The following is a 14,786-nucleotide window of genomic DNA, read 5'->3' on the forward strand; positions in this document are numbered from 1 at the left end:
CCTTCAAAGCTTTTCAAACACTGCGAACAGACTTCGGACTTAGCACCACACAACACTATAGATACCTACAACTGAAACAAGCATGGACTGTGGAGGGCCCCTTTCCCTCCCCACTGCAAGAATACGCACCACTAGAAGGACGACTGTTGCAGGAGCACTTACAAGAAAAAGCTGTGTCCTACTCCTACAGAACTTTGATAAATAATGCCCCAGATCGACTGGCAAAACTGAGGGAGACATGGGAAAGTAATCTGGGGCCCTTCGACACTACGGACTGGGAATCAGCCCTTATGCATCCCCGGGAAGTAGCAATCAAGTCCAGATTAAGACTTCTACAATATAAAATCCTACATAGGGTCTACTACGATGGAGCCCGATTGCACAGGATGGGTAGAGCGAGCGACCCGTGTTGCCTGCGATGTGGCGATGACCAGGGGGACTTTTATCACACTGTATGGGACTGCCCCCTTATCTAGGTGTATTGGGAAAAAGTGATGTTCGAAATGGGAAAGGTACTGAACGAGACCCTACCACTAGACCCAAAATGTATCCTCCTGGGCATACCAGGTGATGTGGATTTAAGCCGTCCTCACTTAATATTTGCAGCCCTGGCCTTGGTCGTAGCTAAACGAGGCATCGCTACGAAGTGGGGATCTGCACAAGGACCACAAATAGAGGAGTGGAAGACGGGGATGGACCTGTACATGGCAGCGGAGAGGGTTACATATAAAGCTAGGGGTTGCCCCCAAAAATTCAAAAGAATATGGGGAAAATGGAGAACATATTATGGCATGGATGGGGAGATAGATCAACGATCCCAGGTAAATGGACAGGCACCGTGAAGCTGAGACACGGCAAGGAGGCAGTTCCCACTAAACAAATAGAGGGCTTGAGGGACTGAGACTTGACTGCTACAAAGATTGAGGCGGGAGGGGGTCTCGATAGGCAGACACCTCATGTAATTTTTGAGGTTCTGGAATGGTCTGATGGCGATGTAATGTATCCAGCGAGATTGATTGGCTCTATTGCATACCTTGATTGTTTATGGTTGGTTTTATATTGTGCACAAAAATCAATAAAAATATTATTATTTTTAAAAAGAAAATCACCGCAAACGGCATTTATCTAATGCACTCCGCCCCTTGCAGAGCTCCATGTAGCGCAGTGAAGGTTTTTTTTGCACCTCATGGAGTTCCGCATAGAGGAAATCCGCGAACTCCGCCCCGTTACTTGTTGTAGCCGTATTAGTATGATTCTAAATGTTGCCAGTTGTCATTCCACAGTGACTGACTGCTTGGCTGTCCTAACTGGAGAAGCAGTGTCGCAGGTTACTAGCCGTTAAGAAACCAAGTCCGCAAGAGAAACTAGGCTCAATGTATATTCCCAAAGCTGTGCAGTTGTCTAGATGCCTCAAACCAATGCCAGTGCATCTCAAAGAGTCATCCAATCATGCTGAGGCAAAGGTTCCCTACTGAAAAGATGCCTCTATGGTAGCTGTCTTATCAGAACTCTTTATACAACAGATGAAATAGGCAGTAGGGTTGTCCTCTTTTAGCATCAGACACCATGTTGCAAATCCATTTCTTGCATTGAAGTACATTTTTGCGAACAGGTATGGGTAATCCTAAGAACAGGTACATTGAGAATGTTATTGAATCCCTTTACCATAATTCACTTGTTATACTATTTGGAATAGATTATGCTAGCGATTAATGCACATACATTTATGAACATCACATTAAAACAATAAACACAAAGCCTGCCACTTTACACAGGAAGACTGGTGAGCAACATTCCCAGGTACCTCAAAATCAGCTGCTATCAGCAAGGGCTTGCACAGAGAGGGTCAAATGAGACACCCCTTCAGACTGCAAGGAGGGGATATCAAGGAAGGTTCTTTTCTTTCTCAGTGCACACCAAGAGTGCCCCTGAGAAGCACCAGGTCTGCAGTTAGGTGATTCGAGGAGTTGGGGGGGGCCCTATGAGTTCTGCTAAACCAAAAATCCTAATAAACAGCTAGGGATAAAGGAGAAATGGCACGTATGGCACATCCACTGCCTTACAGCATTTAAAATATATACTCGTTACTATTGGAAAGGGGTAGTAAAAAAAATGCCAGCATCTTTACAGTCTTTTTAAACTAGTTGACAGTCTTTTTAAATTCTAAGAATTGAGTAAGCGCAGTCCAGCTATGAGGCATGAAAAAGTTAGGAAGAGGAGCGGTTTACCTACAACCAAAGCATTGTCTGATGCAGGCAGTTTTCAGAGTTTACTTAAAAAGTTGGGAGTTCGGTTGTGACTTCAGAAACTGTCAAATGTTGTTCCGGAAGAAATATTTGTCTGCCCTCAAAATCATTCTATTGTGTTTATTGTGTAAAAGTATTTACATTAGGGAAAAATTATATTGGGTAATCATTGCCTCAAAATATCCGATGGTGATAAAAGTCTCCCTTGAGATAAAAAATGATTTCCTCCATGTTGGACGCTTCCTTCATTTAATTTTAGACAAATAAGGGTAACCCTGCTGTTATATATCATCCTAACGAACAGAGTGTAAAACATGAGGAGAGGCCCACCCCGAACAGACTATGAAGCGATTAGCATATCTGAACTAGGTCAAACACGTCTTGATCACTCACGTTTGTTGTGTGACACATATGCATGTCGTTTCAATGAATGTTTTACAATCACTTCTTCACAACTCGGAGTATTGCCTACCTTGCTGAAGGTTTTTAAACTTACAAGATACCCTGTGTTCACAATCAATGAAAATGGCTTTCCCAGAATGCACAATAAGTAAATTTTCTACCTCGTTTATTAATATATAAATGTTGTTTTTCTGCTACTTATTTCTTTTTCCCAGATTACTTCTAGCAACAGTCTTCTATTGAGAGGTAGGTCCTCTCTGTTTATCTTATCTATGAGTGCTTCACTGAGTCCGGATACTTGTGTAGCAGTGGTGAGTCACTGCTGCTGTGCAGCGAAGTATGCCTGCAGCCATGAATCTGCAAAATGCTGCACATAGTGACATAGCATACAGCTTTCTGTAGTGACAGAATCCGTAAGGACATCAAGAGGTCAGTTTCTTTTTTCTATATCTCATTGGTGAGGGATCCAAACCAGTACACCTCTACTCAATTATGATTTCTCATATTCTGAGATTTTTTTCAGAGTCATGTCACCATACAAAACTTGAGGATAGAAACACTATTAAAATTGTCACCAATAGTGGATTCAATCCCCCATATATTGTCTCTATGGTACTGTGAGAAATTATGTTATTCGTTGAGGGGGGTGAAACCAAGCTCAAACAACAACCACAATCGTTGTAAGGGTGAATCACCAACAGTCCATAAATTAACCTGTGTCCAACCCTCTGGAAGTGTGGCACAACATTAGTCAGGCTTAAGGCAATGTTTAAAGTATTTACTCAGTACTTAAACAGCAATAAAGTGAAAATATAACACAAGAAAAATCTCACACCAATTTCGAAAAATAGAGTAAAATAAAAAATTATTTGACACCAACATGGCAAAAATCCAATCAATGGAACCTTACAAATGAAGTTTTAACCCTTTCCATGCTCATGACGGAACAGTTCCGTCATGAGCGTCGGTTGGCCTGTGCTCATGACTGAACCGTTCCGTCATGGTTCCATAGGCCCAATGGAACGTTCAGCACAGCGCAGGAATTTGCGCCGCGCTGAACGGGCTAAAGGTTTTAGGCAAGTATTGTGCCTAAAATCACAAAGTGACACTCCTGGTTATCTGGTCATGCAAGACAGGGTGAAAGTCGTGAGTTCAGGCAGACCATGATGATTCACCGGATCTTCACTTTTGGGGGGGGGAGATCTTGGTGCGAGCAGGCCTGTTCGTTGTTACAAAACGGCAACAACTTAAGGATTTCTCCTTTTCTTCAAGGATGAGCTCAACAGATGGAAAATCAAGTGTACCCGACCTTGGAGGCACCTCTAGGGGATCAGAAATTCATTCCAGCAGAGGCCAGTAGGGCTCAGGCAAGTCCAGTTGCAGCAGGTCACAAGGGCAGCTGAAGGGAGGCCTCTAAAGCTTATGTCCCTATAGCTCTGAACAGGAGGCCAGTCAGCTGGCCCTTCGGGGAATTTTAGGTAGCCTGGTATGAAGGAAGCAAGTTCGGTCTTTCTTCTCAGACACCAGGGCAGGCCTCAGGCAGGTCACGACGTAGGTCCAGGCAGGTTGAGGTCTGCAAGTCAGCTCCATAGTCCTCCTTCTGTAGCATCCACAGGTCTAGGAGTGTACTGAAGAGTTGGTCTGAGGGTCTATTATACTCACTTTGCCACTGGATTCAAGCTAGCCTGGCTGATGAAGGGTGTTACCCAGAAACCGGTCCCAGGATGCTTGTTTCGGGTTCAGGGAAGACCTGGCTTGGCAGTTCGGGCTGGACTGTACCCATGAGGCACAGGGTCAAGACTGATTTGCATATAGCTGGGTCTGAACTGAAGTGGTGAAGTGAGCTAAAGAATGATGATGGATTCAGCCCAGATGTGTGACTGGTGGTGAGTGTCTGAAAAGTTCCAGTGCTCTGTCAATCATCACCTTGTGTTTGTTTTATTATTTTTACCTTGTGCCAGCTTTGAAAGAGTAGAAACCTATAGACTCCCCCACGCCCCCGTATCTGGTTCTGGAATTTCCGTTCTTCCACTGCCCAGATCCCAGGGTGTCTAGCCTGTCAAAAAGCTAGTGTGAATAAGTGCTGCAAGCCCAGTAGAAGCATTTAATTTACAGACCCTGGGTACATGTAGTACCAATTCACAAGGGATTTATAAGTACATTAATTGTGCCAATTGGGTGTAAGCCAATTTTACCATGTTAAAAGGAGAGAGCACAAGCACTCTAGCACTGGTGCACAGAGTCCTAAGGCCAATACAAACGAGTTCAGAAAAATATATGGAGTGAAGTCAAAAGGTTTGAGGAAAACAACGCCAAGGATGTCAGATATAATAGGTAGATTGGTAAGTATCATGGCACAGCCGTCTGTGAACTGTGCTCAAAGAAGAACCCTAGGGTTATCCGAGAAAGACAGGAAAAGGTGTCAATGCCTATTCACAAAGACTTTATACCAAGTATGTTTTGAAATCTGAGGGTGCTTTTGACAAGCTGTTTCAAAGAGAAAACAATGTTTTTGCACCACAAGAGACATAAGAAGCACAAGAGGTTCTCCTCTTCTCCTCGCACAAGCCTAGAGAGCGGAGAGCACTCAATCTACAGATTGATAATCAAAAAATAATCCTGAATATTAACCAGTCTGTGATGTGGTAGAATATCCAGGTCATGTTTGAAGCTAAGCAGGCATGTCACGACGGAAAACTGTACAGATGATTAGTTAATGTCCACTGTTCAACAAGTGTGAAAAGTCAATCAACTTTAGACATTCAGAGGCACAGCCAAGAATAAGATCTTGGTAGAGGTACAGAGGCTCCCATCAGAGAAGAGATAAACTGCAGTGCAGTTCTACAACTAAAGCTGACATGCCGAGGTCAGAGATGCTTTCTAAAGGGTTGAGATGGCCAGCAGAGACCCCACCCTTGGAGCTCACAAACAAGGCAGTCTTGTGTGCATCAGTCGCAGTGCTGCTCTTTTAAAGCTGGCTGCCACGGTTGGTGCTATCATGGGTTACGGGTAGATAGGGAGCCTGCATAGGTCGTAACAGAGCACCGGTTCAGCTGGGATTTATGCCATGCCAAGATGGAAGCAGAATACCTGTTGGCAGAGAAGGGAGGAAGAGCACTTTAAAGTGGGGCATGACCATCTCAAACAGGAAAGGAATCAGATTATCATTTCAGAGAGAGACGTGGAATTAAGCGAGGAAGGATACCATCCCATTAGCCAAATCCTGAGTACCTTGTACAGGAATAAAAAGCAGAGTCATCTAGAGCAAGAGGGGGTGATGAAAGCAGTAAAGACCGATCTGGACTATTTATTCTCTTAAACCTACTACCCAGAACCCTAGAAGGACAAATCGGCTCTACCAGCAGGAATTAGCCTCCAGGGATCATTCACTCTACATTGTGTAACACAACGAAAGTGTCTGTGCTTTGAAATGTAGTATTAGGACGAGAGAAATGATACAGAATGTGATATCGCTCGACCTTGATAAATAGAATAGAAATAATAAAACTGTTATACTTCATAAGCCTACAGTGTTTCACCTAATAATTGCAGGTTGTTGATGCTTTATAAATATAAAAGTAAAAAGAGATTTTCTGAAACCCCTTTATTCCTGTTAGTGGATCACTTGGCAGGTTACAAGGGCACGGAGAACATTTTCCCTATGTCCTTCATTCGAATTTAGAAAACCTAAAACGAACCAGTTAGTGCAATAACCAGTTCACAGGAACATATCTATTTGACTTTAGTCTTAAGGAGACTACCCTAGCTGCCCGTCAAGTCATGGTCATAAATAGTTATTTGAGTAAAAATTCGACTTTGTACCCAACAGAGCATATTAATACGAACATGCTTATATGCGAAGTTCTACTACTCACAATTCCACATTTAAAAAAACTGCCACTTAAATATCTTTAATGCTATGCCACGCAATCAGTAATTCCGTAGCAGAAACATATGAAAACACGAATTAATTTTGCTTTAAAAAATGCAGTCATTTGCTCTTAACATTTGAACTCACTGCTGAGCTTCTCTCTTTAGGCACTTAAATGGTGCACACGTTCAAAAAAGTCTCCATGGACAGCAGGCAATGTGTTTTTCATGTTTTACTAGGTTTGGCCCCAAAAAAGTGCAATGAACAAAAAAAAGCGGTCACAAGTTTATTCATGCTTTTTATCACACTTTTTGACCTCCTCAAGCTGTTTGTACAGTAGATAAAGAGAATATACTGTTCTTTCTTTTATTACGTTTCTGTACCATGTCTGGTAGTGGAATATATTTGCTTGAGAGAACAAGGTCTTCCCTGTGTATTGGTTTCCAAGTTTGGCCTGTTTCCATACTAATGCTAGTATTTCCATATCCAGTAAAACCTTTGTAGAATTCGAAGCTTTTTTCTTTTAGATGTGATCTCAAAGCTTAGAATTGGAAATACAAGGCATCTCTGACCTCGGCATGTCAGCTTTAGTTGTAGAACTGCACTGCAGTTTATCTCTTCTCTGATGGGAGCCTCTGTAGCTCTACCAAGATCTTATTCTTGGCTGTGCCTCTGAATGTCGAAAGTTGATTGACTTTTCACACTTGTTGAACAGTGGACATTAACTAATCATCTGTACAGTTTTCCGTTGTGTCTGTCTTCTATTAAAGGAACTCCAGGTTTCTTAGAATAGCTGCTCGACACTGATTTTTTGAATTTTTGCCTCTTATATTTCAAAACAGAGCAAGCAGCATATTGATGCGTTCTCCATCAACGGAGAATCACCACTGTTATATCGGTCTCCTTGTCCTTTGTTAAAAACGTGTTTTAAAAACATCTGAAAGCTTGCCCATCACCCTTCCGACCCAGAAGAATAGCCCCATTGCCACTATTTTAGAACTTAAGGCATCAACATTTTTTTGTATTCAGCCTCAAGGGAGTTCTATTTTACCTAGATCAGGAGAGACAACGCCATAGGTTCAGCCTTTTCTTAAAGGTTTGGACTCGGTAAATTCACACAGTACAATAATATCAGCTCTCTCTAAGCAGTTTGCTCTAATTTCTTTGCCATTCTGGCATCTCTTCACTATGAAGGGTTTTTTACCTTCACTCTCATTGCCTTACCACAGTTCTTTTTTATTAATATGTGCATAACTTTTAGCCAAAATATGCCTCTAGTTGTGTGCTTCTCTTCCTCTGATAGTTTGTTCTCCTGTCCTGCTCTAACGTATCTGACTTTGGTTAGTTAGAAGTACTGCCTCTGGTTTAAGCCCACTCAGTCGGTTTTATTTTCCTACTTCATGATTGGGTGAGTCTTTAATAATAATAATAATAAAAAGGTTTATAGAGCGCCTGGTGACGCCATCTCGGCGTGTCCCCGCGCTATGGAGATGAGAAAAGTTCAGTGAATAGGTAGGCTCCACTCTATAGATTGTAGAGGTGTGTTGTTTTTAAGAGTTTTCAGAAATTAGCCTCTGTTTCTACTAGCCTAAGGCCAACCGGGAGTCGGTTCCAGTTGTTGGCTGCTAACACTCTGAAAGAGCGGCCTCCCAGTTTTGCTTTTTTTACACGGGGGATCCTCAGTAGGCCAGTTCCCATTGAGCGTAGTGCTCTATTTGGCTCATAAATATGGACAAGGTCTTGGAGATATAGTGGAGCTTTGTGCCATATGATCCTGTGGCATATTAAGAGTGCTTTGAACATGACTCTTTCTTACCGGCAGCCAGTGTAGAGCCGCAAGAGAGGGTTTAGAAGCTGCTCTTTTCAGGAGTTTTAGGACCAAACGTGCTGCTGTATTTTGGAGGACTTGCAGGCGCCCCATGCTTTTTTCAGTGGTACCTAAGAATAAGACATTACCGTAATCCATACGGGAGGTAACCAAAGCTTGAGTCATGGTGCGTCTGGCCTCCAACGGAAGTAGATCTAGGGCGCGATTAAGAGTTTTTAGCACTCCAAAACACTTTCCCACTAGTCTATGAATATGGCCATCATAGGATAGTTTGGGATCAACCCATATTCCCAGATTATTTGCCTCTTTACAGGGAGTGGGCATAGTGCCCAGGCAGGATGGCCACCAGTCAACCGTCCAACTCGAGTCGTTCCCTCCAATTACCATTACCTCCGTCTTGGAGCCGTTAAGCTTCAAGCAGTGGGAATTCATCCATCCTGCTAGGTCCTGCATGCAGGCCTTGAAATTAGCTGCCGCAATTGTTGATGCTTGGGACAAGGAGATCAGCAGTTGGGTGTCGTCGGCGTATGAGACTAACTCTACACCGTACGTTTGCACCACATCTGCTAGGGGGGCCATATATAAGTTGAACAAAGTGGGGCTCAGGGCCGAGCCCTGAGGCACCCCTTGTTCTGAGGCTATCGCAGATGATGTAAAAGAGCCCCGCTGGACCTGAAAGCTTCGGTCTGTAAGAAACGCTTTCAACCAGCCCAGCGCGGATTCAGTGACACCTGCTTTGTTTAGACACTGTAGCAAGATGGAGTGTGCTACAGTGTCAAACGCAGCACTGAGGTCCAGCATGATCAGTGCCATGGTGTGTCCAGCATCTGCCCCTTGTCGCAAGGTCTCAGTCGCTCTCAGAAGGGCCGTCTCAGTAGAGTAGCCCGGCCTGAAGCCAGACTGAGAGGAGTGCAGGAGGTAGTTCTTTTCCAGATGTGACATTAGCTGACTGTTAGCCACTTTCTCCCCCACCTTGGCTAGATACGGTAGCAGGGAGATAGGTCTTAGATTTTCAAGTGTTTCATGGCTAACATTAGGTTTCTTTTTGATGGGAAGAACAATCGCTTTTTTTCCAATCTTCCGGGAGTCTAGCGGAAGCAAAAGAGACTTGGAGCACATGCCCAATATACGGCTCCAGTACCGTGAGGCTCTCTCCCAGCACCCTGGGTGGAGCTGGGTCCCGAGGGGAACCAGATTTGATACCCTGACATATTCTGCTTAGTGTCTCTGGTGGGGGTACCGAGAAAACCTGTAGACATTCCTCCACTGTACTTAAGCCTGCCATTTCTTCAAAGTCGCGTCCACATATCGTGTAGCTAGAGAAAGTCGCATAAATGTCTCTAACCTTTCCTGAAAAGTAATTTGCTACTCTATTACATTCTTCAACAGAGTCATTTTGTGGAGTATTATCATTAGCTACCACTGAAATCTCCTTGAAAATTTTAAAAAGCTCCTTCGAGGAGTTTTCTGCCTCCCCAATACGATCTTTGTAGTGCATGGCTTTAGTTCCTCACAGTTTAGTGTGGTATTTATCTGGTTAAACCTGGTTAAACCTGGCAGACCATGTTCCCTGTCACAACCATGATGTGCCTCAACCACGCTTCTCTGATCTATACAAACACAAAATGGAAGGTGCACACAATTAGAGTCACAAAAAGCAGTAATGTATCTTCTTCTTTATTTAGTAGTATTCATTGGACATAGGCACAGCCAACGCGTTTCGTTCCATTTGCCTTTAGGAACTTCGTCAGGGCTGTAAAAAGTGACAAACATATATATACATAAATATACATTTATATAGACATATAACACAAAGGAAACAAAAAAGCAAATTTTCATTTCACACTAAACTAAAAAAGACCAAGGCCCAAACACACATATTTACAAAACTTATTATTGAGACAAAAAGGAGACTGAAGACAATATTGAACCACAGCAAGTCCTAATTAAAAATATACAGCAACTACTATAGCTGTGTGGAAGTTTTTACTTATGTTAAAATAGTGCAAAACCACTCATATGAAAATAGCACTCTTTACATGATTATTTACAACCTCTGTCACCTATAGTACACTAAGAATAAGTCCACTAAAAAAGGTCACTGGGTGAGTTAATATTTTAAGAAGAGCGAGAAATCACATTGCCAAGTTTATTCCCTTACTTTTTTACGATTCGTCTGCAGCAGTTGGCCTGAACAAGAGTCCAAAGATTAGTTAAAAACCATCAAATTAGCTGGTCAGAAGTTAATAGCTAATCAGTACGGGATGCAAACTTACCAAAAGAATGTAATTCAGTACTGTTGCCGATGTTGGACAAGGTTATAAGAATCAATCCAGCAGTAACCAAATGTGGGTCAGAGTCTTATGATCTAAAGTAAATGGTAAAAAATGTAGCTATAATCTATAAAGCAAGGTAAAAACCAGTGGGTGTACAGTAAGATCATATCTATATTTAATTGAGACAGTGTGTCTAAGGGTGTACCTGAAAGGACGGTGTCCTCACTAAGAAAAGATGAATCCAGTTGGGATCCTAAAGGTGTCTTCTAAGTAGGCCAAGGCTGTCTGGTGTCAGGTATGCCATTAAATGATATGCACAGATGAATTAAAGCTCCAAGCGGGTTCTGTAACATTGACAGAATGAGACCAATGACTGGTTTGTAAAGTATGACAAGATTAAAAGGTATAGAGTAGGACCATTATAAGTCCTCTAAGCAATTGCAAGTGCGTAAATAACCAATATTGGTTTCATTAAAGGAGGTCAAGTATTTGCTGTTTATTCGTCTCACAAGAGTCATAACGGCAATCAAGGGAGCGAAATGAGTTACTGCAAGCATTATTGTAACAGACCTTGAGTGACTGTTGGGTCACTCACTAATTCCACTCGTGTTATAAAAGATCAAGGTTGTTGCACCCCACCTCAAACACTAGCACCAGAGAGTCGTGTATATGTCTGTAAACATATATTCTCTTCCATAGAGCAACCCACAACATTAAATGTATGACATGAATCAGAAACGTTACCTAGTATATCTCGTGGGGAGTTTCCTAATATGACTCATTACTTCGTTTTCCAGGAAGAGCCAAATACGTGGGCGTGACCGCCACCAGTCTGTAATCTGGTAGTGTGTTCGTGGCAATAACCACCAAGCACCTAAGAACAGAGATAGACATCTTTTTGTAGTGAGCAACCCCTCTCATATTATCGAAAAATTGCACTCCACCCGTTATAACTCTTCGTATATATTGTGCATCAATGCCGTCAACCTCCGAGACAATCTCTTCACTCAAAGCTATAGTATAATGTTGTAGCGCAGCGAGCCATAATATGCCCTTTACTTTCGGTCAAGGAAATTCAGTGCATTACTTACGCTTCTCTGATCACAGCTTTGGTCTGCCTCCTCACTGAAGTATTACATTTACCTCTATCCTCCTAACTGTATGCTCTCTGATGCCAGCAAGACCTAGTTGTGGGACAAGCTGTTTCAAAGCTTGCGATCTCGGTCCTTCCTCTCAATTGCATACAAATGGAGAGGCTGCTCCTGCTAAATCTCAGTACACAGGAATTGCTGCAACAATTTATTTTCCTCCAGTCGTTCTTCTGCTTTGAAATGTCTCCCTGGTTCTAGTCAAGTTAAGGTTGGTGACTGAAGTTGGATGACAGGAACCCCCAAGCAAAGCTTAAGGGACATTCCTCCTTCAAGCCAATCCAGTCTCCTCCCATTACAAACATCAAATGAATATATGGTCTAAAGCTAAAGTGCAAAATTAAGCTGCAAATGCTACAACATTTCCCTTTTCTTCTAGTATAATTGTAATTTGAGCTTATCAAGGTCAATAATGCTCGAGGCCTCCTTTTGCTGACCATGCTTTAGAACACTTGATACATCACAGATAAAATGTATAGAACTGTTTATTTTTTACGTACATCTTAAAGCTGATACTATTGGTGATACCTTGAAGGTGTGGAGGAACTGCATTACAAGACTTTGGTAAAAGCTACGGAGAGTATCTAACAGCATAACAAGCTTTAAAGAGGCCAAGGGCTTTCAAAAGGGGCTCGAGAAGACCTAAGATATGTTGAGGCATGCATAGAAAGAATCATTAACTCTGGCACTCTCCTGTAGACCATAAGAAAATTGAGAAAGAAGTGCGCAGGACAAGTATGCCGATTATCGTTAAATTCTAGCAGCAGCTGTGTGGCCAAATTCTGAACTCACTTAAGCAAATGCTCTGAAGCTCTCGAATAGCCTCCACTCGCTTTTTTATGACATGATACAACCAGTGCTAATCCTGATCTTTTAGCAATTCATGCTGGTTCAATGGCAGTCTAAACAATTTCCCTTCTGTATGCTTCATTGACATTCTTTATGTGTTAAAGATTTTGGTGTGTGGACTGCCATTACCAGTATCATCAATATGGTTAATAACAGACCTGGTTACGCAAACTGGCATCCCTCACCCTTTTCAGCAGCGATACCCAGAGTCCTCACCATCTTTGCAGGAAATTGACTCTTTGTGGTTTCAAGCCTTTCTACTAGAGAGACGTAAGTGACAGCATCTGTTTGTATGCCTACTTGGTGGCACTGTTTACAAAAGGCCCTCAACCTTTAATGTTGATCATCTATTTAAAGGACTTCATGCCTGTATAAAACATCCTCCTAACTCACCACATAATCAAACGTCTTTCCAAACTCAGTCAAAAATATGAATATGCTCTTTTTAGTTATGGAATTAGCTAGAGCCTTTTGATTTTTCTAAAAATGTATGTATAATATTGTCACTTACATGGACTTTCAGCCAGCCCTCTTTATCCACAGGTTTTTTACTGGATCATTCACATTTTTCTTCCACCTCCTAAAGTACATACCGTGCTGCAGTAGGTCAGTCCAAATCAGCAGTTGGCTTACTTCAGTGTGAATGAAAGCATTCTGCCCCTTCACGAGGCGCTCACCCATACACACAAAGTAAGCCCCTGGGATTACTATAGACCTAAACATATTTTAGCGTTAGCCAGTGTTGATTGTGACAGATTAACGAGGCCGTGCAGCTTTCCCAGCAAGGGCCCCGCAGTTTCCCCAACAATCCAATTTTGCAAAAACCATAGCTAAACTAAATAAGCATTGCCAACACTAAAAGGATGGCAGCTAAAGCCAGACCTATATTCTTTGCCAATTCGTATTTCTTGTTAAACATCACTTGGGTGATAGGTGAACCATTTTTATCCTTATTGTGAGTAAAAGAGTAAAAGGGGTGATTTGTGAAGAGAGATCGTGATCTCCGCAAATGCCTCAACAGCGATGGAGTAATAAAATTCTCCAACATCACCTTTACATTGCAACTTTATTTTTCCATGTGCTTGACAATTGAACTGGTTGGGAAAGATGCATAATCCCATTGAGTACCTTTTGGGAACTTTGCACAGCACAATTGAAGTTGCTAAGTCAGAGCACTACACAGTTCTGGTGCCCACATCTTCAAATGATTTTTGTACTTACTTTGTTAATTTTATATTGCTGGTATACTAATACCGCATGGGCAAGGGAAGAAGCGGGGGCTGCGGGGGAGCAATGGATACTTATTTGATTCGCTGTAGGTGATAATGTATGATGGCCATCTGAAAAATCTATGACGGTAACAAGCTTCTCAGCAGCAGCAGCCCAATCAGCGCAACAACACCTGATTTTTACAGAAGTGCAACATGGGTACCAACCAAAATAGACTCTTCCATTTTTCATTAGCATCTTCCCTCTTAGTACGCATATTTAAAGAGTCTCGTCTTTTGACACACGCAGTTTAAAGAAACTAGATCCTCCGGTACCAACCACATCAGGTCTGACATGACCAGAATGATGGGTGCCCAATTTTGTTTCTGCATAATTACACAAAATTCTGGAGAAATAATACACACAAAAATATAGCTCTAAAAGCACAGTTGCTGTGAACAGAAGTCCCTTGCATTCTGGTTGTTTGCGTGTTTCCTGTGGTAAACAATTGCTGTAAGGCTTAATGGCATAATTTCAGGAATTTGGTGTAACAGAAAATGTGAGATTAACCGACGTAACAAACGTTTTGCCTGGGCCTAATTAATTGGATGTTCTAGTTATCATCAGTGGTGTACCAGCTTTATTCAGAACACTGACCGCCTGTATAGGCAAACATGGCAAATTGTTAATACTGTTCTCCAAAGTGATCAGGCTCTCCTCAAAAGGGCGGTATTGTGTTCAGTGCACTAGAAATCTAGCCATTATTTCATGTTCTGAACTGGATCATTGTTTTCAAAGCTCAAGTCTGAAGATAAGTGTCTGCTGTAATCGGTCCTTTTTTGTGTTTTAGGATCAGAGAAAGAGCGCTACTCCGTTAGATGACAGCGACATTGAAGCACGTCTAAATAGCTGGAATCTTGGGGTAAAGTCAAAAAGAAATCATACTTGATTCAGTTG

General features: G+C 42.2%; 1 protein-coding gene across 2 annotated transcripts in view; it reads left to right on the plus strand.

The window, feature by feature from the left end:
• The window catches only part of CEP112 (centrosomal protein 112), a 2,145,639-nt gene that overhangs the window by 237,735 nt on the left and 1,893,118 nt on the right, over positions 1 to 14,786 (plus strand). For both annotated transcript variants that reach the window (XM_086930940.1, XM_086930941.1), the window contains exon 6: positions 14,680 to 14,751. In XM_086930940.1, coding sequence (XP_086787066.1) covers positions 14,680 to 14,751 — 72 coding nt within the window. The remainder of the gene's footprint in view (positions 1 to 14,679; positions 14,752 to 14,786) is intronic.

The sequence above is a fragment of the Lissotriton vulgaris genome, chromosome 7 (genome assembly GCF_964263255.1).
Source record: "Lissotriton vulgaris chromosome 7, aLisVul1.2, whole genome shotgun sequence".
In the NCBI taxonomy this organism is placed as follows: Eukaryota; Metazoa; Chordata; class Amphibia; order Caudata; family Salamandridae; genus Lissotriton; species Lissotriton vulgaris.